This window comes from Pelodiscus sinensis, chromosome 3, assembly GCF_049634645.1.
Source record: "Pelodiscus sinensis isolate JC-2024 chromosome 3, ASM4963464v1, whole genome shotgun sequence".
In the NCBI taxonomy this organism is placed as follows: domain Eukaryota; kingdom Metazoa; phylum Chordata; order Testudines; family Trionychidae; genus Pelodiscus; species Pelodiscus sinensis.
In genome coordinates this window covers 190,619,751-190,646,601 of record NC_134713.1, presented here as the reverse complement: position 1 = coordinate 190,646,601, position 26,851 = coordinate 190,619,751, and the positions used below count along the sequence as shown (strand labels likewise).

General features: G+C 42.0%; 1 protein-coding gene across 17 annotated transcripts in view; it reads left to right on the top strand.

Moving 5' to 3' along the window:
* Positions 1–26,851, top strand: part of PLCB4 (phospholipase C beta 4) — a 329,261-nt gene that overhangs the window by 190,139 nt on the left and 112,271 nt on the right. For all 17 annotated transcript variants that reach the window (XM_075925710.1, XM_075925708.1, XM_075925695.1 and 14 more), the window contains 5 exons: positions 1,978–2,058; positions 2,368–2,427; positions 5,682–5,825; positions 20,108–20,187; positions 21,859–21,912. In XM_075925710.1, coding sequence (XP_075781825.1) covers positions 1,978–2,058; positions 2,368–2,427; positions 5,682–5,825; positions 20,108–20,187; positions 21,859–21,912 — 419 coding nt within the window. The remainder of the gene's footprint in view (positions 1–1,977; positions 2,059–2,367; positions 2,428–5,681; positions 5,826–20,107; positions 20,188–21,858; positions 21,913–26,851) is intronic.

The following is a 26,851-nucleotide window of genomic DNA, read 5'->3' as shown; positions in this document are numbered from 1 at the left end:
CTGACCAAAATCACTCTGAGACCTCGAACCCCAGACGACTGCCTGCATCATGAGAGACTTTAAACATGTACAAATGGGTCTTGATCCCAAAATGGTGGAGAATCACTATTCCATGCAGACTTTAAAAGGCTCTTTCTTTAACAGATGGCTAGCTGCAGGTTTTATGGGCAGCTTTACAGGGATAGCCATGAGCTATAAAACTAGTGATTCAGGTAAGTTCACATCCAGTACATTTGTGCAGGCTGAGTGTAAAGCTGACAGACCCAGGTGGACTGTGGGTGGCATCGAACCCGAGACCTTAGGGGCTAAAGCCATGAGCCTTTACCACATGGGCTAAAAGCTCTAAGCTAAGGCGGTAGAGCAGAGTTCACTCTCCCTTTCTTAATGGTCTCATTGCCTCTAAGAAAGGGATACACAAGGATTAAAGAAAAGGCAGTAAGCTGTGGTGTGTATCTGGTAGCCTGAATATAAGAGAAGGCACAGGGAGCTTGCGATATCCAATCCTGAGTCTGTCCCTGAGTCAATGACAAATTCTAACTAAAGATCTTAACAGGTGATGCTTGGCTGCTGGTTAACCAGTTGGGGCTGGAGCGGCTTCTCATCCGCCATGGGCAGGGGACTGATCCCTACCCTGCACGGACAGGATCCCATTAATGGGATTGTATATCCCTAATTCTAACCCTTCTTTCTGTTTCCCTATGTGTAAAATGAAGATAATTGTTTCCTATCTCACAGTGGGGCTGAGGTAATTAATATTTGCAAAGTGCTTTGAATCTGAAAAGCACTATATATACTTAGTGCTATTATTTAAGAGGCAGAGATCCTTCACTCCTGAAAGTGTCCTGGGTGAAGGAAGTGAAGAAGACAGGTTTGGCTTTTTTTTTTTTTTTTGGCCAATCCTGCAGCAAAACTCTTATTAACTTAATTGGGTGTTCCGTGCACAAAGGGATGGTGCAGAGTCACTGGGTGTTCCAGGCACAGAGGGATGGTCACAGAAATTAAAAACCCTCTTGTCCACATGGTCCTTTTGGGCAGAAAATGGTCTTTAGGGTCTGCATGGGCTTGCTGCTCTAGCTGTACTGTGTTAGAGAGGACAAGGGCATTTTCCAAACCAAACTGCAGACAAAACAAACAAAAAATGAAGCGCTTTCCTCTGTCACTCTCAGCATCCTGGCTCCCTACACATATGCTTCCTGTTCATTATAAAATAATCTTTTTAATTTTAAAAAAATGATTGGCCAGGCTGGGCTTTTTGTACCCCTTAAAAATGACTGACTGGGCACAGCATGATGTGTCCTTACCTTTCATTTCTGACATTAGAATTGTTGGGGGGGTGGGGGGGAGACATGGGTTTTTTAGTTCGGTTTTAGTAAGTCTGGCCTGATTGTTTGTTAATCTAATCTATGTGGTTTACCACTTCTTCCCAGTTGCTTTGCATACTGATCTCCTCTCCCACGCTAACACTCTGAAATATTATTGTGTGTACTTTGTAGAAGTTCTTCTACGAGGTTCCTACTTGCATGAAAACACTTTTCTTGAATCCCAAATACAATTGCAAAATGTGGTGGTTTGACCCAGCGTTGCCAGTTCTTGCAAGCCTCACAATATTTGGTGAGGTTCTTTTTGGAAGCCTGTGATTAGGTGAGAAAATCAGCTTTCATTTCGAAGGAGATGTTTCTAGCCCTTGTAGCTATGGAGCAAGGCCTGAAAAGAACTGAGTCTTCTGTAATGTCTCAAAACCGAAAAGTCAAATAAAAACCGTTCTAATATTTTTGCTTCAATCGTGAGATTTTTAAGCCTTTCTCATGATTGCTGGGGACTGATTAGTTCTGAATGTTTGAGATTGGCAATACTGCAAATGTTGTGTGAAGGCAGGTAGGGAAAATGTAGAAGATCTTTTGTTTTGAGCGGCTGAGTAATGCCCGACAGTTTTTGTCAACATCACCAACATATTTTGTTACATTTCCCTCCCAACAGGAGTCCTTTGTCTTTGAACCAAACTGTCTCTTTCAAGTGGATGAATTTGGTTTCTTCCTGAGGTGGAAAAGTGAAGGAAAGGTACGGTAAAGTGATCCTCTGCCTCTGTTGCACTTAGTTTGTTTCCTGGCTAATTTTTAATCACTAAAATTGCAGGTAGTTTGTAACTGTTTACAGTAAGATAGCTTGGCTCCTGTGTTCTTAGACGTTACGTAAGTGAAATTCTTGACAGGTTATTAATTGATGTGAAAAGAAAATACACTGTTTTGTGTTAATTCACTTGGGATTGCATGCAAGGATCATTTGTTTATTTTTGCTTTACTTCCTATTTGGATCTGCACTGTGTTTTGCCAGACCTTTGAGCTCACATGCTTTCTCTTGCCATTCCAGGAAGGGCAGGTATTAGAATGCTCCCTGATCAACAGTATTCGTCTTGGAGCTGTACCAAAGGTACTCTGTAATTAGATTATACTGTTCTTTTAAACAAAGAGTGTTTAAAGCAAAGTGGGGAATGCAGTGCAGCTTATTACAAAATACTGCCAATGCAACTTCCTTATAAAATCATGGCCTAAAACATTTAGCTTTATGATTAAGTGATTTTATTTTATTTCAATGTCAAGGTTTTGTAATCTGGTAATGCTATTTTAGTGCAGACCTTCCAAGAGGCTGTGAAGTCTAGACACTAAATAGTAAAAGGATTGTGTCAGATGTTTAAAAGCATTTTTAAAACTATCAAATCATCATGTTAGAAGGCTGAAAATATTTTCTGGTTGATTTTGGTTCTTGTTCATTAAGATTTGTGTTCCTGTATTTCACTGACGTAGAAATTAGGAATTTTTGTTTACTTCCTGATTTTAGACACTTACATTATTAATTATGTCAGGACAGCTCTGGGACTTGTTATTATTAACTTCTGTTTCAAAGGGAACCTGCAGAGGGACAACTTGAAGGTGCTACAGAAATCATAGCTTTCAAAACATTTTCTAATTAGAGCTGTCCATTATTTGCAGTTAACTCATGCGGTTAACTCAAAAATAAATTGCAATTAAATTTAATAACAAATAATCACAGTGTTAAACAATAGAATATCGACTGAAATGTATTAAATATTTTGGAGATTTTTCAATATTTTCAAATACATTGGTTCCTATTATAACACTGAATACCATGTGTACAGCTCTCTTTATATGGTTTTTATTACAGATATTTTACACTATAAAATGATAAAAGAAATAATATTTTTCAATTCACGTCATACAAGTATTGTAGTGCAATTTCTTTATTGTGAAAGCATAATTTACAGATGTAAATTTTTTGTTGTTACGTAACATCACTGAAAAACAAAACAATGTAAAACTTTAGCACCTACAAGTCCACTCAGTCCTACTTCTTGTTCAGCAAATTGCTAAGAAAGGCAAGTTTGTTTACATTTTGGGGAGAGAATACTGCTCACTTCTTATTTACAAAGTTACTTGAAAGTGAGAACAGCTGTTTTCATAACACTTTCGTAGCTAGCATTGTAAGGTATTTACACGCCGGAAATGCTAAACATTCGTATGTCTCGTCATGCTTCAGTTACCATTCCAGAGAACATGCTTCCATTCTGATGATGCTCATTAAAAATAATGCGCTAATTAAATTTGTGACTGAACTTCTTGGGGGAGAACAGTAGGTCTCCTGTTCTGCTTTCCCCTCATTCTGGCTTACATTTCATGTGATAGAAGTCTCGGATGATAACCCAGCACATATTGTTCACTTCAAGAACATTTTCACTGCAGATTTGACAAAATGCAAAGAAGACATCAGTGTAAAATTTCTAAAATACTTTTACAGCGCTCTACCTAAAGTTTAAGAATCTGAAGTGCCATCCAGAGTCTGAGAGAGACAGGGTGCGGAGCATGCTTTCAGAAGTCTTAAAAGAGCAACACTCCAATGTGGAAATACAGACTCTGAACCACCAAAAAAGAAAATCAGTCTTTGGCATCTGACTCAGATAATGAAAATGAACATGTGTTGGTCCATACTACTTTGGATCATTATTGAGCAGAACCCACTTTTAGCATGGACGCATGTCCTCTGGAGTGGTGGTTGAAGCATGAAGGTATGCATGAATTTTTAGTATACCTGGCAAATAAATATCTTGCAGCATGGCTATAGCAGTGGCATGCAAACAATTGTTCATTGTAAATAAGAAGTAGGAAGCATTATCTCCCATAAATGTAACCAAAATTGTTTGTCTGAGTGAATGGTGGAGCAAGAAGTAGGCCTGAGTGGACTTTCGGTTCTAAAGTTTTACACTGTTTTATGATTACAGTTATTTTCGTACACAACTCTGTTTGTAAGTTCAACTTTCTTGATAAAGAGATTGTTTAAGGTGAACTGAAAAAATACGATTTCTTTTATTTTTACAGTACAAATATTATTAATAAAAGTAAAGTGAATACTGGACACTTTGTATTCTGTGTTGTAATTTAGACCAGTATATTTGAAAATATAGAACACATCCAAGGAAATGTAAATAAATGGTACTGTAATATTGTTTAACAGTGTGATTAATCGTGCAATTAATTTTTTTAATTGCTTGACAGCCCTGTTTCTAATATAGATTTCTTTTGAAAATGCATCTAGAATTTACAAATCTTTCTGAGTTGAAATTTAGACATAACGGCTTTGCAGAATTTTGCTATTTAATTGTCCAGAATGACATCTGTTATTAGCAATGTCAAATACAGCCGCTCCGGTTGGACTACCTTCTACTTAAAAATCATAGACTTTTCACTTTAAAGCTATAGTTGTATTATTTAGTTCTCCTGCAAGGTGATAGGCTGAAATCTCCAACCAACAAAGTAGATTGTGGGCTGTGGCAATACAGACTGCCCCATGGTGCCCCACCAAGTGGAGCCAAGGTGTGTGTGGGGCCTGGCTCTGTGCTCCCCAGAAAGAGAGGAGCCTTGGGTGGAAAAGTCAGGGCCCAGGGCAGTTCGCCTTTAGTGCCACCCAGACTGTGGCACTGCCCCCTCCTCTAGTCCTCAGAGCAGTGGAGAGGGCCCAGCTTGATACTCCGGCACCCCTGTGGTAATTCAAAGGGGCTTGGAGCTGCCAGCTGCTGCTGCCGCCACTATCAGCAGCCGAGAGCTCTGTCCCCCTTCAAAACACTGAGTGCTAGGGAAATTGCCCCATTTCCTCCCATGTCAGTGGGCCTGGTCTACCCAATACATTTCAAACTTCTTCTTCACATACCCAATGTCTATGGATACTTCAGTCTCCAGGCGTATTAAATCTGTGGCTCTTGACTGCCAGCCATAGTATCAAAGAGCTGCTAAGAAATGGAAAGAAATCAACTGCTCATTCCGTGCAACTAATCTTGGTCACTGCTGAGGTGGACTGGATTTAGAACGAGTTAAGAATTTCCATAAACTATTACAGTCCTTAAAAGTCATCCATTTCCCTCCTCCGTGAAAGTAATTTTCTGAAATGGGTTTAAAATACTGCAATTATCTCTCTGCTCTTATGATTCAGCCACATTCAGTAATCATTAAATTCAATTTTTTGTCCCCCAATCATGCCCAATGATTCTAAATGAAAGAACTCATTTAAGGTGATTGAGAAGTATTTACAGTCCTAATGCATGTGAACCTGAGCTATGTCTTTAACTTAGTCTTAGAGTACTGCACGTCTAACAAGTGGTTTGTTCCTTTTAACAGGATCCCAAAATACTAGCTGCTCTTGAGACTGGGGGAAATTCAGAAAATGAGCTGGAAGGACGGATAGTGTGTGTCTGCAGTGGCACGGATCTGGTGAACATCAGCTTCACGTACATGGTAGCAGAAAATGCAGACCTAGCTAAGGTATTCCACAGTTAAACAGCACCTAGGTGTGTGTGGGTGGGGTTCTAGCCTGCATTGAGTCACATGCTGCCAAAAATGTATTGCTACAGGTACTTGAGCTGGCTAAATAAAGTTAGCTCAGATGTTTCCACTTGAGTTGCCATCAAACGTGTTTTCTCTCTATGGGTACGTCTAAACTACCGCGTTTTGTCGACGGAAGTTTTGTCGACAGATACTGTCGACAAAACTTCCGTCGACAGTTTGCGTCCAGACACATGGAGTTCTGTCGACAAAGCAAGCCGCTTTGTCGACAGAACTCCGTAGTCTGGACGCAGTGTTACAGGCAATGACACCTTCTGTCGACAGAGTTCTGTATCAGGCAGCAATGTAGAGGAGAAGAAGAGGTGTAAAGCTCTTCCTCGTGCCAGCGGTCAATGCCACAGGGTGCAGTGTCAAGAAAAAGCAAATTTCACAAAAATGGCGGCTTCTCCACCTCTGTACAGGTGGGTAGAAGGAGCTGAAGTCAGGAAAGAACTCTGCTTCTCCTGCCCTGCTTCATTGCACTGGTGAGTGTAGCTTCGCTGGCACACCAAGGAAACCCTGCCATGACAGCTACAGACCTGGCACAAGTTATTTCCCCTTCCAAGCAATGAGGAACATGAAAGGCAAATTTGTGACTCTGGGGGGGGGGGTCACAATCTGCCATCTGCTCTGCTCCGGAAGCAGCAAAACAATCTGCTGCCTCTTGCTCAGGACTCATGGCAAAGCCACGGTGAGGCTGTAAAGATCCTGCTGTGTGTGTTCCAATAGTAAGGGTTTTCAACTGAGAAGTTATTTGTCCCTTCCTAACATGGACAAAATACAAAGCCGCAGAGCAAAGTGTGACTTTCTCCTGCTGTTCATGTGAGTCTTTAGCACAGCAGAAGGGAGAGAATTCTTTGAAAAAAGAAAATTGCATGGTAGAACTACAACAATAGAAGAGGATGGAATAGTGTAAGAAACTTAAATTTCTTACAGGTACTGTCCTATCGCAATCCAGGTCCCTGCCAGCTCTTTCAATAGCTCCCTGCTGGCTTTTCCTGCAGCTCAGCCAGTTCTTGCCAGAGCTGCACAGTGGGGCAAACCCCCTTATTTTCACCTCTGCTACAGATCAAAGAACAAGTTGACAGTGCACATCTTCTTCCCCCCGTCTTAGCTCTGCATATAGTCCCAGTGCAGTTTTAAAATATTAGTGCTCTGAAAGAGAAAGAAATGAAGAAATAAAAGACAAAAAAATATAAGTATGGTGGAAGTAATAGGGCCATATGAGGAATGTAGGCAGAGCCCTACACATGGAAGGGGGAGATTGTGAGATCCTAGCAGACGGGGGAAGGTGGAAGTGGGGGGCACACAGGGGCTCTGGTATAAGGGAAAGGTGGGATCTGGGGACCATGGCATGAGTGCAGGAAGAGGCGAATACAGATGCACTGTTACATTGTTTTTGATGGAATAAAGGGGCTCACAGAGTCCAGGGTCTTAACCATGTTGACCATATCACTGAACAACACTAATTAGCAAAGTAAGATTTGAGGTTTTGGAATGCAGAGCCTTCAGCCTGCTTATTAGCATAGAAAACACAATAAAAAATTGTTTGAAACTTTTATTACAGATTCAGAAAAAGAAGAAAACATAGTGAAAGCATTTGAGATGTACAGTATTAAAAAAGGCTTTTGTTTTAACAGCATGCCTGGTTTCTCATTTGCTATAGAGAGTCTTTAGAAGGGGCAAAAAACCTTGTTTGAGAGTCTCTCGGATGGGATTAAAAATAATAACTCATCTGGTTAGAAAGAACTGCAAGCATTATCTAGTCTGGCCCACACTACCTTGATGCATGGTTGGCTGTGTCTAAACCATCCAAGGTAGATGGTTATCCAGCCTCCTAATGAAAACCTCCCTAGCAAGCTTGCATAAGCTAGGAAGTTTTTTCCTGAGATTTAATCTAAATCGGCTATGCTGTAGCTTGAACCTGCGCTCAGGGACAAAAAATCCCCAATTTTTCTCCATCTTGGTTCTGGCAGCTTTTCATTATGTGAAGACCGCTATCATATCCCTCTTCAATCTTTTCTTTTCCAGACTAACCATATTCAGTTCCTTCAGCTTTTGCTCATACAGCTTGCATTCCATCTACCTGACCATCTTGGTTGCTCGCCTCTGGATTCTTTCCAGTTTCTTTGCATCCTTTTTATACATTGGTGACCAAAATTGGACACAGTCATAGGCACTGATTTTATGGGTGCTCTGGGGCTGGAGCATCCAAGGGCAGTGGGGGGGGGGGGGGAATAGCTTCACTGATCAGTGGATCTATACGGGCCTTGATCTTTTTTTTATTGTCTGACCTATTTGATGAATTACTTCTCGTTGTCTCGAGAAGGAGCCATTTCTTGCCAGCTGTTACTCTTTTCTTGCCTGGGCTTTCCTGATTTTGTCCCTACATACTTAGGCTATTCCCATGTATACTTCCTTAGTTAGTGATATGCCCCTTCCTTCTATTTCCTCTATGATTTCCTTTTGGTTTTCAGACAGCTAAAAAACTCCTTGTTCAATCACAGTAACCTCCTGGGCTCTTCTTATCTTTCCTCAATGTCAGAATAGCTTGATGTTGAATCTCTATCGTTACATCTTTCATAAACTGCCAGCCCCCTTCAACTCCTTTTCTTCCTAATTAGTCTTTCGGTAGGACCTTGCCTAGTATTTCTTTGCCTCTGTTGAAATTTACCTTTCTGAAGACTAGTGTCCTTGTTTTGCTGCTTTCATATCCTCATTTACATAGTATCTTGAATTTTATCAGATCATGATCACTTCCTTCCAAGTTCCCAACTGCCTTCCATGTTCGCAACTAATTCATCTCTGTCAGTCAAAACCAAATCCAAAATGGATGACCCCATCGTTCTGTCTTTAACTTCATGAATAAAAAAGTTGCTCCCTACACGTGCTAAGGATTTGAGGCACGCATTATGTTTTTGCTGCAGTAGTCCTTCCAGCAAATACAAGGAAGTTAGAATCCCCGATTAATGCTAAGTCGTGTGTGTTAGCTAATCTTATTTGCCTGCTTGTAGAATGATCAGTAGTCTTCTTTGGGGAGTGAGGAGAAAGAGAAAAGTCAGTTGAGATTGTCTGGAGCTGTTGCTGCTGTTAAAGAGCTATCCCACATCACAGAAGTAAAAACAAACACAAAATGGAAGAGAAAAACCAGCAACCTCACTTGCAGAATCTCACTGCTGGAGAACCACAAGCATAGTGCATGGTCTTTGTCAGCTGCTCTGAGACCTGGCTAACTTCTACCAGTGGCAGGCTATTTAGGGCATTGCTTTTAGCTGTGTTTGTGGTCACAGGCACACAGCAGTGTTGCAAAATATGCAGTCTGGCTGGCTAGCTCTGATGCTTATTAAACCGAAGGGGAAAAAAAAGATGGGGAAGGAAAATGACATCGGAGGGAAAGGGTGAAAGGATGAACAAAGTCTCCTATCTCAGCCTGAACCTAGAGAGATGGCAGTGTCATCTGAATCCTTCCCCGTCTCTGGCCCAGTCCTGGTCAGAACATCTCTCAGGATCAGAACAACAGAGGTCTGATGATGTTGTGGAGGCTCCAGGAGATAGTGAAGCTAGTGGCCATAACAACCAAGCTAGTTCCTTTCAGACCACCTGTCTCTCAGTCCGACAGTTCCCAATCAGTTAATTGGTTTCCCTAGCTCTCTTTATGTGGCTCCAAAAGATAAAGATAGGCAGCACAAACTCTCCCTCATTATTTTGATAATCAAATAGGCTAATTTTAGACACATTGATTTTGGTTCACAAATACTTTGAGTCTGATCAGTGTAGTTTTTTGTTTGGACTAATTCAGGCTGTCTCTTCTTTTTGCATCTGTTCCCATTAATACTTGTTATGGATTATGATGATGATTGATACATTTTAACTACTTTTGCACCGTAAAGATCACAATGTGGAGAGGTCAATCAAGCACCAATGATTTGCAAGAGTATGCAGAGTCCCCAAGATGAGGTAGCACGTGGAGGGTTACTGAGGGACCCTGAAATGGAAGAGCATGGGAGAATAATACCCAGAGAGCTGGTGGAGGGGGGAATGGAGGAACCCCTGGGATGTGCTGTATGGTCGGCCTACAGCAGCAACAGTGTGTGTTACCTTAAATGTCTTGTACCTGCCACTGTGTAACTTTAACCAGAGATTTAGGTTCTCCATGTGGAAAGATAAATTACAGCTACATAAGAGTAATATTTGTGGTGTCATCTTTATACCAGTGAAAATGAGATTCTCGTTTCCATTTTGGAGGTAGAGTTGGAAAAATGATGTACAAAAATGGCTCAGGATTCTGAACTGAAGTATGGAGGTATAAACCTAGAGCACTGCCACTGCACTCAGCATAACTTACACTAGACTCATCCTGTATTCCTAACATGACTCTTTGGCTGGCAGAGTTGGCCTATTGAACTTCATAAACCCGCTTCATCAAGTGCATAGAGGTCTCTGATTTCATCATGGCTCAGGGTTCATCTTAAATTACTTCATTTACCAGGTAGCTTTTTTGTGTCCTGGTCTACACACTGGGTACCCTATTCTGGCAGTGCAAAGGTAGGCAGAGGGAGAACTCACCTAGTGCAGGAGTAGGGATGTAAGTGACTAATCAACTGTCGGATAAGCAGAAGCTTGTCAGCTAGTCAACACACTAGTCGACTAATCGCTCCCCCCTCCCCTTGCTGAGGCAAAAAGAGGCAGCAAGGGGGGGCAGAAAGAGGGGGTGCTGGAGGGAGATGGCTTAAAAGCCAGTGCCTCCCCCCCAGCTCCATGGGAGGGGCCAGCGGTACAGCGGCAGAATTCCAATTTTGAAATATACAGGAGACTCCTCTGGGGCTCTTGTACATTTCAAAGATTGAAACCCCATGTGGAGTCTGGAGGCTCTTGTACATTTCAAAGGCAGAATGCCACACTAGTCGTTAGTCAAATAGTCGATGGAAATCCCACTGACTATTCAATTAGTTAATTAATCGAAATGTAACATCCCTATGCAGGAGTAATATAAGGCCCTGTCCTAGGGCAGTCTGGGCTGCAAAGCAGCCAATATGCAGCTCACACCAGGCTACCATAAATTAAAGCTTCACTTGCAGTAATGACTATGGTGGGCTCTACAGTAGCCGATGCCAGGTTTCTACTAGACCCAGAAGGTCGGCTTACGGCATGCAACTTCAGCTAGGTAAATAATGTAGCTGGGGTCGACATACTTTAATCCAAGCTTGGTGCTGTCGCCACAGTAGAAGGTCAACCGGTGCCAACTGGAGGCACCCTCAGTGTTCAATTTAGTGGGTCTTTACTAGACCCACTAAATTGAAAGCCAGAAGATCAATCTCCAGTGTGGTAAGTATAGAAGTGGCACTAGAGTCCCAGAATTTTCACCACCTTTGCTCACCCTCTTTATTTCTGGAGATGTGTGACATGGACTCTAACCTTAACATTTTTAACATAAAAGAGAAACAACATTCATGATTTTATTCCAGTTCTTCATTTTTAGTCTGCTCTGCACTAAGAATAAATCACTAGTTGTGAGACTAGTGAGCCGTGTCTTCACTGTTAAAAAACGATGCATTTTATCTCAGGGTGACAAGCGTGAGTTATCCCCAGGTAAAAACACAATGAAAACAAAACTCTTTGGTTTGACCAGCTGGCAAGCTAGGCAATGTTAGCACTACTGTCTCCCAGCCTGAGGTTGGCCTTGACCTAGTTTACTTCGCATCTTTTTCAGCTGGGAAAGCAAGGCTGAAAGTGACATTGATGGCTAAATAGTGTCACAAGAATGAATTGTTAACAGGCATCCACTAAAATACTTTGGTAATACATTCTCTGTCAGATAGTTCATATGTAAATTCAGTGATTTTTATTACTATGCTTATGCTGTCAGAAATCTTGGCTATTATTGTTTGTATTATAGCACCTAACATTCCTCGTGATGCTAGGTAGCATACAACCCAGAACAAAAGACAGTCCCCTTTGGTATGTGTTACTAACACAACAGGGGAAAATAATGAGATAGATTCATCCTTATTGTAAGGTGGCAAATTCTGTTAATTATATTTGTATTAATTTTGTTGCTTTTCATAACAGTTTAATCCCATTCAGTATAAATGAGAAATAGAGCTGTAGAGTCAATTTATCAGTAGCTATTCTTACTTGCTAGGAGTAGCAATTTTAATTTTAGTTACATTCTAAAAGGTTTTGAACATTAACATGTAAATTGATACCAATTTGTAAATTTGTATGGATTTACAAAATAGTTTTCAAGAAGATGCCACATCAGCCAACTAACCCTGCAAACCTTTTGTGCAAATAAACATAGAGGAAGTAAGCTCAATTTCACAATCAACAGATTTTAATAACAATTGGTATGAATAGTATATTGCACGTTAACTTCTATTATTATCTGGTTAATAATACACTTATGGAAGAAAGAAATACTGGAAATACAGATGATCAGAAAGCCTGCTACTCTGGTTTTCCACACAGAGCACTCTAGAGAAAGGATCTGCTTTTCAGTGCAGCAGAGAGATAGTCTGGCTCTGGAAAATGATCTCCGTGTAATGCCAGGGGGTTTCATTTTAATAATAATTTGAAAAAGAGTGATGATATGCATCAAAGCAGGAAGGTCACAAGTACAGCCAGAGACACTGAGAACAGAAGCAGATTCCCACAGCCCTATTAAAGAAAAATACAAAACTTCATTGTATCTTTGTTTGCTTTCTCTTGTTTTACAAGCATGTGCATTCTAATGCTAAACTACCTCTGGAAAACTGCAGGACATATCTGGAAAAGACACTGAAAATCTGCTTCTTTTGTCCCTGTCAAGAAATAATCATTGGTGATTTAGGCCCCAGTCCTGCAAACATTTTTAAGTTGTTATATATCCAGAAACTATTGACTTTGGTAAGATTTCTCAGGCACTTTAAATTAGCCATGTGTTTAAGAGTTTTCAGGATTAGGGCCATATTCATATTTTATGTTGAAAGCTTGCATTCAAAAGGAATCATGGTTTCTAACCTTTCAAGAAAGTTGATTAAATCTTGTTGTAATATTCAGTCAGCTGGTTTCTTATAGCTAGAGCACAAGACTGGAAGTTAGAAGTTATACAGTCTCTTCTCCACTTCCTGCCACAGTCTTCCTGTGGGAGCTTGGTGAAGCCACTTAATTTCTTTGTGACTCAGCTTCTCCTGCCTGGAAAATGGAGATAACACCCACCCACCACTCAAGAGTGCTGTGAAACAAAGTTCAGAAAATTTTGCAAAGTTACTCAGATAGAAGGTCTTATAGAAGCATGGTGGTTGTTTATTATTAATAATAATAATAATAATAATAATTAATAGTGTTATGTTCATCGCAATTGGATTACTTTATTTTCTGCTTGGTTTCCTGCATTTTCAGGTGTGCTTATGTATCTCCTTAGTTCTTGCACTGTGGTGGAATGTGACTTATGGTGTCTAGTTGATATGGTAAATAAACCGTTCCACAGAATCACAAGACCGCAGTACACAACTGTTGCTTCCCCCATTCAGGGGCTGCATACTGCTGCTGCAGCACCAATCCATGTTAATGCCATGTCCATGAGCCAAAGTCAATATCATAATTTTCACTTACTGGCTGACCTTTACATTGTATATGGAAAAAGGCATCCGGGATCTTTGTTGTGTTTATTTCACTCTTTTACATGGCTGGAAGTGTTACTGCACGACTTTCAATGGCCCCAAAACCTCCCTGCTGGTTTTCACAAGCCACAAAACATGAGGGCCCATTTTTCAGTGTGAAACTCAACCAAACAGCCTGATACATTTGTCTCAATGGCTGTTGACACTGTTCCCGCAGATGCAGCCAAACGGGTGTAGGTCCAGTTGGTCTTATGCTCAATATGCTGGGAAAACTCCTCACAGCAAGAAACGTTCTGTTAATAAGTGGAAGCAATCTGGACTCATCAGACTGCTTGCCACATGGCACGTTTGTGCTGGCTGGGACTTCGCAGCTGAAATTCTGGAATTGGGGGGGGGGGGGAAGCCCTTTGAGCTTCTAACACAGCATCAGTAGCAACGTACGGAAACTCTTTTCTGCCATGGGATGAATTTTACCCAATCCCTAGTCTAGTCCCCTTTGGTTTGCTTCTTCAGCAGCAACAGGGATGATCATCTGTACAAACGTGACCTGTGAGGCTGACTGGACACCCGAGTTGAAGCAGAGAAGATCTGTTGTCCTCTGTATCTATGGCTGAGGACAAAAAGTTATGGTTCTCTGCTAGTCTGCTGACAGTGGCAGAACGGGATTCTGAAACTGGCCCTTTCCCCAGAATAGATTCCCAAGCCACAGATAAGACCCAGAAGATGACCTCTTTGGTTTGTCAAATTAACCCCCCTTCTCTTCCCGTCCTAAGGATAGCCCCACAGTTGCCGTGGAAGTCCTGAAATCCGCGAGGAATGTAAATCACCCTGGTCAATAATCTTGGTGACTCTGGCGCTAAACAAGAGCTTAATATGTAATGCAGCTGCCTAGACAGTGCACCACCAAAATCCCTAAAATGATCTAGATACCCAGGGTCTTCATAGAACTACGTGAAACTGGTGTTTCCTCAGTGCGGCTGTGTTACCCTCTAGTGGCTGGATCGCAAAGAGCAGTGATGGGCAACCTAGGCTAGTGAATGGGCCTCATGAGTCACTTCAAAAAAGAGAGCCGCTTTTTTGAAAGAGAGCTCCCAGGCAGTCTGGATGTTTTGTTTCAAAAAAGCCCTGTTTGCATTCAAGAACGCCTTTTTTCGAAAGAACTCTTTTGAAAAAAGCGTTCTTCCTCGTGAAATGAGGAGTACCGCCATCGAAAGAAAAACCGCGTTCTTTTGATTTAATTTCACAGGTCAAGTTTTTTCGAAAAAAGGCTACTTTTTTCGAAAAAACCCTGCGGTCTAGACACAGCCTGGGTGAGTTAATCAGCAAAAGCTGGAAGATAGGCTTCCCCACTGAGAGGCATTCGGCCATGCTGGCTGTTTAACAGAGTTAGTTAAGATATCTTCCTCCACATTTCAGGTGCTCAGTTGTTCATTCAGCTCTTCTTCCTGTACTTGCTGTGCCCACTGCTTTGTTTTTTCCATTTAGTTCCATGTTCATTGCTTCCCTAAGGTTAGAAGCTGACAGCCAGATTCCTCTCGTGCTTACATTGGAGTGGTTCAGGAATTACGCTGCTGTCCTGCTTTACTTGAATTCGGTATTTGATTTTTTTTCAGTGGCCTCTGTTCTTTCAAGACGTAATGGCTGAACAGCAGGCAGCAGGTTTGACTATCTTTGTAGAGCGCTTGTTGTAATTTCACCATCATGTAACTGATGTAGAACAATTCAAATTGATAGTTTCCTGATAGCAGGGAAGAGGGGCTGTCACTTGATTCATGTATCCATTTTAAGCCTAGTCCATGGAAGGACATTACTGTAGGTGGGTATCACTGTGTCATTTGGGGTGTGAAAAATCCATACCCCAGAGGGATGCAGTTTAACCAACCTAACCCTTGGAGTACACCATGCTAATTGATGGGAAAATGCTACACTGATGGGAGAACTTCTCCTGCCAACATAGGCAATATCCTTACCAAAAAAACATTGGTGCAGCTCTGCCATTGCAGTTTTTTAAGTGTAGACAAGACCTTAGGATGCTAATTAGGCTGTAGGAGAACTAAAAACACTTCTTTCTTTCTTCTTTTACAGAGACAACAATTTAGCCAGTCAGGGTGTGTCTAGACTACAGAGTTTTGTCGACAAAAGTGGACTTTTGTCGACAAAACTATACCTGCGTCTACACTACCACCGAGTTCTGTGGACATAACATCGACAGAACAAAGCAGTTTTGTCGACGCTGGTAAACCTCATTTTACGAGGCATAACACCTTCTGTCGACAGAGTTTCTGTCGACAGAAGGTGTTATTGAATGTAAACTGTCCTTTGCGTCTACACTACCATGTCGACAAAGCGACTTGCTTTGTCGACAGAACTCAATGTAGTCTAGACGCTCTTTGTCGACAGAAGTTTTGTTGACAGTATCTGTCGACAAAACTTCTGTCGACAGAAGCCTGTAGTCTAGACGTACCCTCAGTTTCCACTTGCTCTGGCAATGGGATGGTGACTGAAAAGCAATATATTTCTAGTGTTACATTTCCACAGTATATTCAGATTTTTTTTCATTTGGCCATGTAATCTTAACATTTATTTTTGTGCATAAGATTTCTGGCTCACAAGGATTTGATCCTTGGCCACCTGACAGATAATGTGAACTTTTCATGCACAGAGTGCAGACTCACTAAAGCATATGGCTAAATCTACGGGTAGTTCAGTTCTTCCTCCAGTGTCATATATGGCATAAACCTAGGAAGGTTGTGGAATCTATCATGGATGATCTAGACAGTGCTTGGTCCTGCTGTGAGGGCAGGGGACTGGACTTGATGACCTCTTGAGGTTTCTTCCAGAGCTATGTGCCAGGGCAATCTATACCAGGGCAATCTATGTGCCAGGACAATCCATTTTTAGTTAATTGGGGCAAACTAGTAATTGTTGGGTAAAGTAGCCCAAGTAAAGGTTCTGTCTGGTACTACCTAGCTCCAAATTAAACCCAAGATGACAGATGCTCCAGTGTGGCACAGCTGCTTTGTGTTGCACAGAGCGGGTGGAAATCTAACCCAAAAGCTGGCATTAGCAATCCAGGGAGCATCACCCCAATGACAGGGTGTTTCTGCAGTGGTGTAGAAGTTCTCATGCTGCTACTTCGTCCTGTGTAGCATAGTGGTGTGCCTGCGGTGCCTTTATTGGCTTTGATTACATCCACTTACGTTGGCATAGTATAGCGCAGCCCCTGGCTGGGTTTACCTTTTGGGAAAGGGCTGTTTGAAAGTCCTTTCTAAGTGGGACTTAATCCTTTCACCAAGGATGTGCTGGATGGGTGATTTCATTGCTTAAGATGATTCATATACTTAGGGTTTTTCCAGTGGTGGTGCCCTTTGGCAGTTGTTCCTGATAAATATAAGCAGGGCTCGACAAATAATACAATCTGGCAAGTAGATTGTAATCCGGAAAAACCGGGTTCGGGCGATCTGCGCGTGCACAGAACGATCTGCGCATCCGCAGATCACTGCACAGTGCGGCTGACGAGCGGGGCTAGCCGCGGTTTGGCGAGCCCTACATATAAGGAAGTGCTAAGGACAGGAATTTGGTGGTGGGTATCCTTTAACATAGTTGCCTGAAAATCCAAGTTGACATGCATGTGTCTTTATTTCCTAATCCTGTTATACGCCATACTTCTACTGCCACCTGGTGGCATGACGTAGAAGAAAACGTATTTGTTGTTTTGATTGGGTTTTTTTTTAAAGACTGTACGACATGCATTCTGTTACAATGTAGCTGCCCTGCAGTCATTTTTGCACACTGGCTTTTAAAATCACTTTCTTTTTGAAAGTCAAAAGATTTAAGAACTTTTAAAAAATGTCAGACAAATCCAACTCACATTGGGACAGGAAATGATATAGCAATGTTCATATAATGGTAATATCTCATTTTGATTAGGATATATCTAGGCCTTATGAGGGAAAAAGGTAATTGGTAAAATAGCATTTAAATACCACAGTGATAGATAACTGAGTAATAGCTGATAGACTACAGTACTAAAGTGTGCCACGTTTGCAGCTCTCGATTTAGTAAAACATTGTGAAGTTATTTTCTTTAGTCTTATTCACACAGTAGAAAGAAGATGAGAGAACCACATATGAAGTCTTTTCATCAGAGCTTTGGAATTTGTTTTTTGGGAACTCAGCATGATGCCTTAAAGTGGATTCAATGCTCCATTTTCAGACTTTATGAAATTATAATACACTACTGTGTAATTTCAATTTTTCCGGGAAAATTAGTTGAAACTATAGTAAAGAATAAAATTTTCAGATACATAGATGAACATAATTTGCTGGGGGAAAGTCAACATGGTTTCTGTAAAGGGAAGTCATGTCTTACTAATCTACTAAAGTTTTTTGGGGAGTCAACAAACATGTGAACAGTAGATATAATGTACTTAGATTTCCAGAAAGCTTTTGACAAGGTTCCTCACCAAAGGCTCTTAAGTTGTCATGGGATAAGAGGGAAGGTCCTCTCATGGATTGATAACTGGTTAAAACAGGAAACACAGGGTAGGAATAAATGGCAAGTTTTCAGAATGGAGAGAGGTAACAACTGGTGTTCCCCCGTGGGTCCATACTGGGACTAATCCTGTTCAACCTATTTATAAATGATCTGGAGAATGGGGTAAACAGTGAGGTGGCAAAATTTGCAGATAATACCAAACTGCTCAAGATAGTTGAGACCAAAGCAGACTGTGAAGAGCTTCAAAAAGATCACAAAACTAAGTGATTGGGCAACAAAATGGCAAATGAAATGTAATGTTGATAAATGTAAAGTAATGCACATTGGAAAAAATAATCCCAACTATACATACAGTATAATGGGGACTAATTAGCTATAACTACTCAAGAGGGAGATCTTGGAGTCATTGTGGATAGCTCTCTGAAGACGTCCACTGAATGTGCAGCAGCAGTCAAAAAAGCAAACAGGATGTTAGGAATCATTAAAAAAAGGATAGCGACTAAGACAGAGAATATCTTAAAACCATGGTAAGTCCACATCTTGAATCCTGCGTACAGATGTGGTCGTTTCATCTCAAAAAAGATAAATTGGCATTGGAAACGGTTCAGAAAAGGGCAACAAAAATGATGAGGGGTTTGAAATGGGCCCCATATGAAGAGAGATTAAAAAGACTGGGATTTTTCATCTTAGAAAATTGGACACTAAGGGGCGATATGATAGAGGTCTATAAAATCATGACTGGTGTGAAAAAAGTGAATAAGGAAAAGTTATTTACTTGTTCCCATAATATAAGAACTAGGGGTCACCAAATGAAATTAATAGGTAGCAGGTTTAAAACAAACAAAAGGAAGCTTTTCTTCATCCAGTGCATGGTCACCCTGTGGAATGCCTTGCCAAAGGAGGTTGCGAAGACCAGGACTTTCACAGGGTTAAAGAAAGAGATAGATAAATTCATGGAGGTTAGGTCTTTCAATGGCTGTTAGCCAGGATGGGTAGGAATGGTGACACAGGCTGGGAATGGGTTACGGGAGAGAGATTGCTTGATGATTCACTGTCCTGTTCACGCCCTCGCGGGCATCTGGCATTGGCCACTGTTGGCAGACAAGACACTGGGCTAGATGGACCTTTGGTCTGACCCAGTATGGCTGTTCTTATGTTTTTATGTGGATGCAGCCACATAACACAGAGGGAGCTGCAAATGTGGCTCACATTAGTAAATCAGCTGAGAACCACTGGCCTGTGCAGCAGTCCCAGCACTATATTGGTATTACTGAGACAGAACTTGTCCTGACGCATCAAATTTCTGCTATTTTGGGGGCTCATCTTATAGTCCTTGCTCATCAATGTTTTCCATTGGCAGTTCCCATTAGTTTTAATTTTAGGGTCTACTTCGCAAACCTATTCAGTTCAAATCAGCGAAGTCTAGCTATGACCTACAGTTGAAAAATAGATTCTTATAAATAAATTACTGTTTATTATTAGGACTGTAATACTGCTGTTTGTGGAAAGAGTTCCGAATGGATGGTGGAATGCTTTACTTTGTAAGGATGAGAACTGGAAAGAAAGCATGATGGAATATGTAACAGGCAGTTAGATTTGGTTAGTCACATCACACACTTGCTGTGCCTCCCTGCAGTCTGCTATAGATAATTCATATTTTGCTTCATTTCTGTTCTAAAATAGAACCCAGTTAAATATGTCATCACATATTGTATAATGTTGCTTAGGAATAGCTAATATTGCCAACAGCGGCTGAAAGAGATTTATATTTATACTGTCTATTAATAGAGAGCCTAATAAATCAATCAGTGGGCAGCTTTCCTTTGCCGGCAATAAGTTGTTTTAATGGCACTAGAGATGCAGCATTTGTAGAGCAAGGGGCGGGTGGAAATGGAACCCAGCATTACTTTGTTTATTGAGGAATAAAATATTAATGGGTAATAGGCAGTTTGGATGCTGGCGCTGTTCCAAGGGGGTGTTGGGAGAGAGGCTTATAAGTCAGGTTCTCTGTATTTTGTATAGTTGCAGGAAACAGAGAAAAGCTGTTGTTTATAGTGTTGTCCTGCTTTTTCCCTCTTTTTGTTTTTCATAGCTGAAGTACCTGAATGTTTTCTTGTCTTTCAGCAATGGGGAGAAGGACTTGGATCCATCATACATAACTTTAGAGCTAACAACGTCAGTCCAATGACATGCCTTAAGAAACAGTAAGTCTCTTCTCTCCCTCTTTTTCCTCCTGCGTGTTTTCCTGGGCACATATTTTCCTATATGAACTTGGATTGTCCTTTCTTTTCTTGGCTGAAGAAGCGAAATTGCCAAAACAGAGTGCAGGAAAAATTCCCAGAGGCCAGGTCTACACTAGCACTTTTCAGTGCTGTAACCCTTTGGCTGAGGGGAGTGAAAAAAACACCCTCTCCCAAGCGCAGCAAATTACAGTAGTGTTACGCGCCAGTGTGAGCCAGGCTATAGCACTGGGAGCTACTCTTCTTCTTGCAGAGGAGGTTTACACAGAGCTCTTGGAGAGCTCCCTCCCAATGCTCGTGCTGTGGCTACACTTTTAGTTTTAAGCGCTGCCGCAGCAGCTCTGCCAGCTGCCTTTAAACCATAAAGTGTAGGCAAAGCCTCAGACATCAGCCTCCCCTGAGATGAATGTGTTAACCGCATTTAGGGTTCATTTTTCATTGTAACCATAAGAGCCTCTAGCTTGGTGTCTGCCTGAGAATGTGTAAGAGAGTTTACAAGAGTACATTTAATCTATTGAGGCTTGTGATTTTAATTATTGTCTTGTCTGTTCTTCCCTTGAGAGAGACACTTCACCCCCATGGGCGATACTGCTTTTGGAAGTTGCATGCGTGTAGCAAGGGAGAGGTCTGTCAAGGGACGTGTGATTTTTTTTCTAATTATTCTGGGCTGAATTTTGCCTCTGGAGCACATTGTAGAACTGCACTGTAGAACTGCCCTGCTCCACAGGGAATGCTTAGGAAGGAGATGGAATATCTCCTGGAACTTCCCAGCATATCCTCTGTTTTCTTTCACCCTTTATTAGGTTTAACATACTTCCTGTCCCTTCTCCAGGCCACTGGGCAGGGTAGTGGTGCTGTGGTACTCGTCTCCTCCCTGCCCAGACCTGCTTTCTCTCTAGCAGGGCTACTCAACTTTGGAAGTCCCGGGGGCCACAATGATACTCACAGCACATGCCAAAAGCCACAATTTAAGCGTGGGTGCATATACATGCAAATATATGCAAATGGCTTCTTTCACACAATGCCATGGCACTTCTAACACCTCCTCCCTGGGGGTGAGAAACACTGACACCCCGAACCTGTCTGTTCCAGCCAGCCTGTCCGCTTGCATCTTTCAGTGCTCACTCCACCTTGGAGACACCTCGCTGTTGTGGAGCGTGTTCCCAGTGGAGACCATGTTCAAAGGATCCCACCTGCAGAGGCTGCATGTTGAGCCCCGCGTAAACCCAAACTGCACCGCAGGCCGCATACAAATGGGCCACATGTGGCCCACAGGCTACGTGTTGAGTAGCCCTCTCTATAAATTCGAAAGAAGCAGCCCCTGTACTGTACCTGCAATTCTGTCTGGTCGCCACATAGCCTGCAACCAGCAGAGGGCTCTGTATTCCTTCCGCTACAATGCCTGCTTGCTTGCATTGTCAGGTTGAGTCTGGTCTGTTGATGGGATGTGTCTCCTGCCTTTGTGAGTTTCAAAAAAGGTCATTCATGAGTGGAGGACTAGAACTGCTCTTGGTCATGGTGTTCATTTCACAAAGACAGCAGGCACCATTAACCTGAGAAAAAGTAGCTAGAACCGCATTTTTCTTTAAATAAATAAATACAGTCTTAAAATTGTATTTTTTTTCTACATTTCAGCTGGATGAAGCTGGCATTTCTGACAAACACAAATGGCAAAATTCCAGTTAGAAGGTAAGCCCAATTGGAGGAGTTCAGCAACCTACCAAATACATTTCGAGTAATGTGTATCAAATCATATGGGTGATATGAATTAATATGTGTGTTAATTATATTTGTGTAATATTAGTTGAATACGTATAATATAAAACAAGGTGGGAACTAAGACGATTTTGTCATTTTTGTTCTGTTCCATCTTTTTAAACAGGAAAATCAGTAATGAAATCAGTAATTTTTCCTTATTAAGAGCCTTAATCTGTAAGGTGTTATAGAAGGGTGACTCGCGTGAAATCCATTTGGAGCTAAGGGTATCTGCTAGCTTATAGGAGTGCCCATGAGCTCCTACCTAAGCGTTCTGGCATGGGTTTTTCAATAGTTAGAAGACAAGTTGAAAAGGCGTTATCAATACCCGCATACAAATGCTTCAGACTATTGCACATAGAATAGCAGGTACGTAGGGAAATATGATTAACTGCAAAACTGAAAGAGGCTATTTTGCCAGAATGATTGTTGTGTTCATGGGAACTTTTTGAGTAATATTTATGCCAGGCACTATGCAACCCATGGCAGGCTTAGGTTACTTATTGCCAGAGATTAAAAAGGCAACTGTGGAGCAAAACAATAGATTTCTCTGTAAACAGTTGTCTGGCTGAGGTGTCTGAGGTTGCTTTTCCTTGCTATCTAGTTTTACAGCATTTCTCTTACACATATGTTCTCCAAATCCTGTCATACAATTTGCCTTCTGTCTTCCTCACGCAGAGAACTTGCTAGAACTAGGCCATATTGCACACTTCCATAGCATCTCCGGTGGGAAGGAGGTGGCAAGAAGTGCCGGGAAACTTGATGAGGGTCCCCTTGTGTAACTGCCTGCCAAGGGACTTTCAGAATGGGGTCTTGGGCACTAACAAGCAGCCAAACCCCAGACCCATAGAGCCTGCGCCATTGCCCCTTCCTTTCCTGCGGCAGCTTGGCTCCAACCATAAGCACAGATGTAGAGTGCACCTTACAGGAGTGAATGCTGCTGCAGTTTATTAACATATCAGCTTTCACATGGCCAGTCCCCTCCTGGTCCTTTGGTAGCAGCAAACATCCATGGGGCACTGTCTAAGTAACGCACCTGTGGCGGGGGATGTGCCGAATAGTGGGGGCAGGGGAATGATGCTGTGTGTAGATCAACTGAAGACAGTCCAGTCCCATCGCTCTAGTGACTTAAAAATCTTCCTGCCAGATCCTCATCAGGGCTTCTGAGCCCTTCGTCCTCCCTCCCCCCAATAAGCTGTAAAAATGCCAAAGCCTACCTCTGCCACAGTTACTGGCTTTATGGGTTGGTGTTCAGAGGTAACAAGCAGAGCAGTTGTCTGGGGCCCCGTGCCACAAAGGCCCCACACAAATCTACGCTGCTTTGGCTTCAGGTCCAGGTGGTGGTTCTCAGAGCCCCAGATTTCAGTTCCATGTGTTGGGGCTATGACTTTCTATCCTGGACCCCAACAAGTCTAACACTGGCCCTGGTTGGCAGATCCCCTGAAAGCTGCACGCAGCCTCTCCCCCTCCCCCAATTGGGCCAGGACCCCTGGTTGAGAGCCACTGGTTTAAATGAAGTAACCATCTTGGTCAGTACCTATAAACAGCTCCCCTTAAAAGCTGTTCAATTCTGAGTCATGTGTTTTCCTATATTGGTACAATTTCTGTGTTGCGGCAACAAGATCTCCTGTTCTGTTCAAAACAAAATGTTTTTAGCACAGTATGCTAGTAAATTAAGTCTGCTCTCCTGCCATTGCTCAACTGAAGGCCAGTTCTGGTTTAAAAAAAAATGAACGAATCCAGCCTTTTGATGGAATAATTAATGTGCTGCCGATCCAGTGCCTGGATTTCACACATATAAGGTACTGCTAATGGAGTGGTTCCAAAGCAGACATTAACATTTAAGAATATTATGTGGATTTCAGCCGGCAGTACTGCCTTGAAGGGATTTTAGTTTCCGTATAAATCCACCAAATCATTTGGCAGCTTTTGACAGATCTAATCCTGATGTGGGCTATGAAAAGGGAAAACTCCTCTGTTGCTCAGATTCTCATCCTTCAAGGCTAAAGAGTGCAGCACTGGGCCTCTCAGAGAAATGTAGATGGCAGTGAATTGAGTGTCCTTCAGTGACATTTCAGACCCTGAGAAACAGAGCGTATGGTTTCATTGAACAGCTTTTGAACACTGTAACTTTGAATCCATTGACTTCACCCGGAACTTTAGGCTGCTCGTCTAGGTGTCTCTTACAGGGTGTGCCAGCCCTTTTTGAGGGCTCATTAGAGACGCCACTGGTGTAAACACTCTCTTTTCCAGCTCTTATTGGGGAGAATATGAGAGACGGTCACTGAGCAAAAGGAGGGGTTGTCAAGGAAGCAGTTTAAGGTTAAAGGAAAGGAGAACCCAGCCTGCTAACTGTTTAGGCCTCTAGACCAGAGCTTTGAGGGGTAGATGACATGGAGGTTCTCTTCCTCTCTCAGCAACGAGGCCCCAGTGAGGACAAAAAGCCTGCCAGGACAGTAGTGCCAGATTCCAGCAAGGCCTGCTCGGTGTGGCGCTAGATACTGGTCTGTCAGGTGCCATTCACGGAGCAGCTTTGTCTGCATGTCCCTAGAGTCCTGCTAGATGGGCTAAGCAGGGTTTTCCTCCAGAAGTAGTTTCCCTGCAGAGGGATAGCTCAGTGGTTTGAGCACTGGCCCGCTAAACCCAGGGTTGTGAGTTCAATCCTTGAGGAGGCTATTTACAGATCTGGGGCAAAATCTGTCAGGGATGATATTTGGTCTTGCTATGAAGTCAGGGGACTGGACTCAATGACCTTTCAAGGTCCCTTCCAGTTCTAGGAGATAGGCATCTCCATTCATTTTTTCATTTAAAGTCTGGGGGCTTCCATGCGGAGAGGGAGGAGACTGACTCTTCTCTGTCTCAGTGCTCCCTCAGCTGGCCCTCAGACAACTTGCAGAAGGAGGAGGGTGCCTATTGCACAAGGGACTTTTGGCATGAGGAAGGGGGACAGAAAAAGGGGCACAGGGCTGGGGGGGATGCTTGAGGGCAGTAGGACATGGGTGGGGAGAAGAGGTGACAGGAGGCAGGCCAGGAATGTAATAGGTCCAGGCAGGTCAGAAAATGCATGCAGAAACCTTACAAGAACTGAGCATTTTACATGAAGTTTGGTATAACGTGGTTGAAAATACAGTTGCCATTACAAAAAGTAATTATCTGTCAGTTGATACCATGCTGTTAGTCATTTTTTATCATAAGCTCTGGTCTCCACACCGATTTCGCTAGTTTCACTGAAGACTGTTTAAAACTGATTTAGTTTAACCCATGCAAACTCCCCAAGTGGAAACCTTTATATGGGTTTAAAACTGGTTATATCAGGTTAGCTTGTACCATACATTCATCAACACAATCTAAACCAATATAAAGTAAGATTAACTTGGCTTTCTACACAGTGTTGTGCACCATTTAAATGAAATCAGTTTACATTTTTACTTTTATTTAAACTGATACAACTTTGTGCATGTAGATCACTCTTAAGCAAAGAGGATAAATCTCAGACTTCATCTACTCTTGAAACTGGTATCTTATAATTTATAGGCCTTTACCAGCATAGCTATGCTAACAAACTCTGCCACAAAGGTACAGCTAGGCTGGTGGACAGGTGTCATGGCTCCGAACTTTTATTATTTCAACAATATTCCTGTTGCAAACATAATGACTAGATAGGGAGGTAACAAAATATATTCATGGAGAAACTCCATGGGCCTAGAACTTAGTTACAAAGAAAAGCCAAAACATCTTTTAAGCAGTGCCAGATCTCAGATCCCATACCCAACCCTTAAAACAATAAAATCTAACGAAACTACCTAAACTTTACCCTACTTACAGAAAATGAAGAATGGTGTCTTGGAGAGAGAGAGAGACATGCTTGCCCCTCTCTGTAGCTGCAGAGAACTCCCCCAGACAGACAGAAAGACAAAGGAAAAAACCCAAATTCCTTTGTCCCAGGTTGAAAGTCCCACCTACATTCCTACTGGACGCTCCACCTGGCTAGGTGTAGTTAACCCCTTAATACCCAGGCTGCTGGCTAATCCTCATAATCATGACAACAGGTGCCTTTGATTGCATAGCTAACGCTCAAGAGGGAAGCAAAGGGTGTTCTTACACAAGCAGAAACACTTCTGTCAGTATAAGCTGCATTTGCACTAGAGCGCTATGCCAGTTTAGCCTTGGATACTACTGTTAGGTAACTGTTGGCAATTATTGTACCCCAAGACTTTCCCACGCTATTTAGGAAGTTATCCTTCCAGCTCCAGAAGAAACCAGGAAATGGGAGGAACCAAAACAAAAACTGTTATGAATAGTCTGTATTTTGTTATTTTTCAGGGGTAAAGGTTTGTTCCAACACTTTCTTGTTTCTTTGCCATTTCATCCATCTTGAACAATTGTAGTGGAATGAAGTAAAAATAATCCTGAATCCTGGTTTCAGTACATATTTTTTTTAAAACTGAGTAGTGAAAAGTACATTGACACTTGATATTGAAACTTTTGTAGGATATATCATGTAGTAATATTCCCCGCTGCAGCACTAACCCAATTCACTTTCTAGCGTAAGAAAGAAGAATGCAAATCTGCTACAATCAAATCACTTTTGACTGAAAGCTATTGTTTCATTTAGCAGAAAATACTTTATATAAAAATATCATGCAGAACTTGTGATTCATGTGATCTTTTTCTAGGGTGATGTACTCAGAAGTAATTACTACCATGTTTGCTGTCTTCAGTGATGAAATAACACGTCTGGAGCTGTGGAATTTTGGCTCACAGTTTTAGATGAATTGTTTATGCTAATGTTAACGGGGTTGACACAAAACGTCTGTTAATCCATGTCTACACTGCAACGCTATTAAATAGCTATTCTTCGTCTATTGAGCGC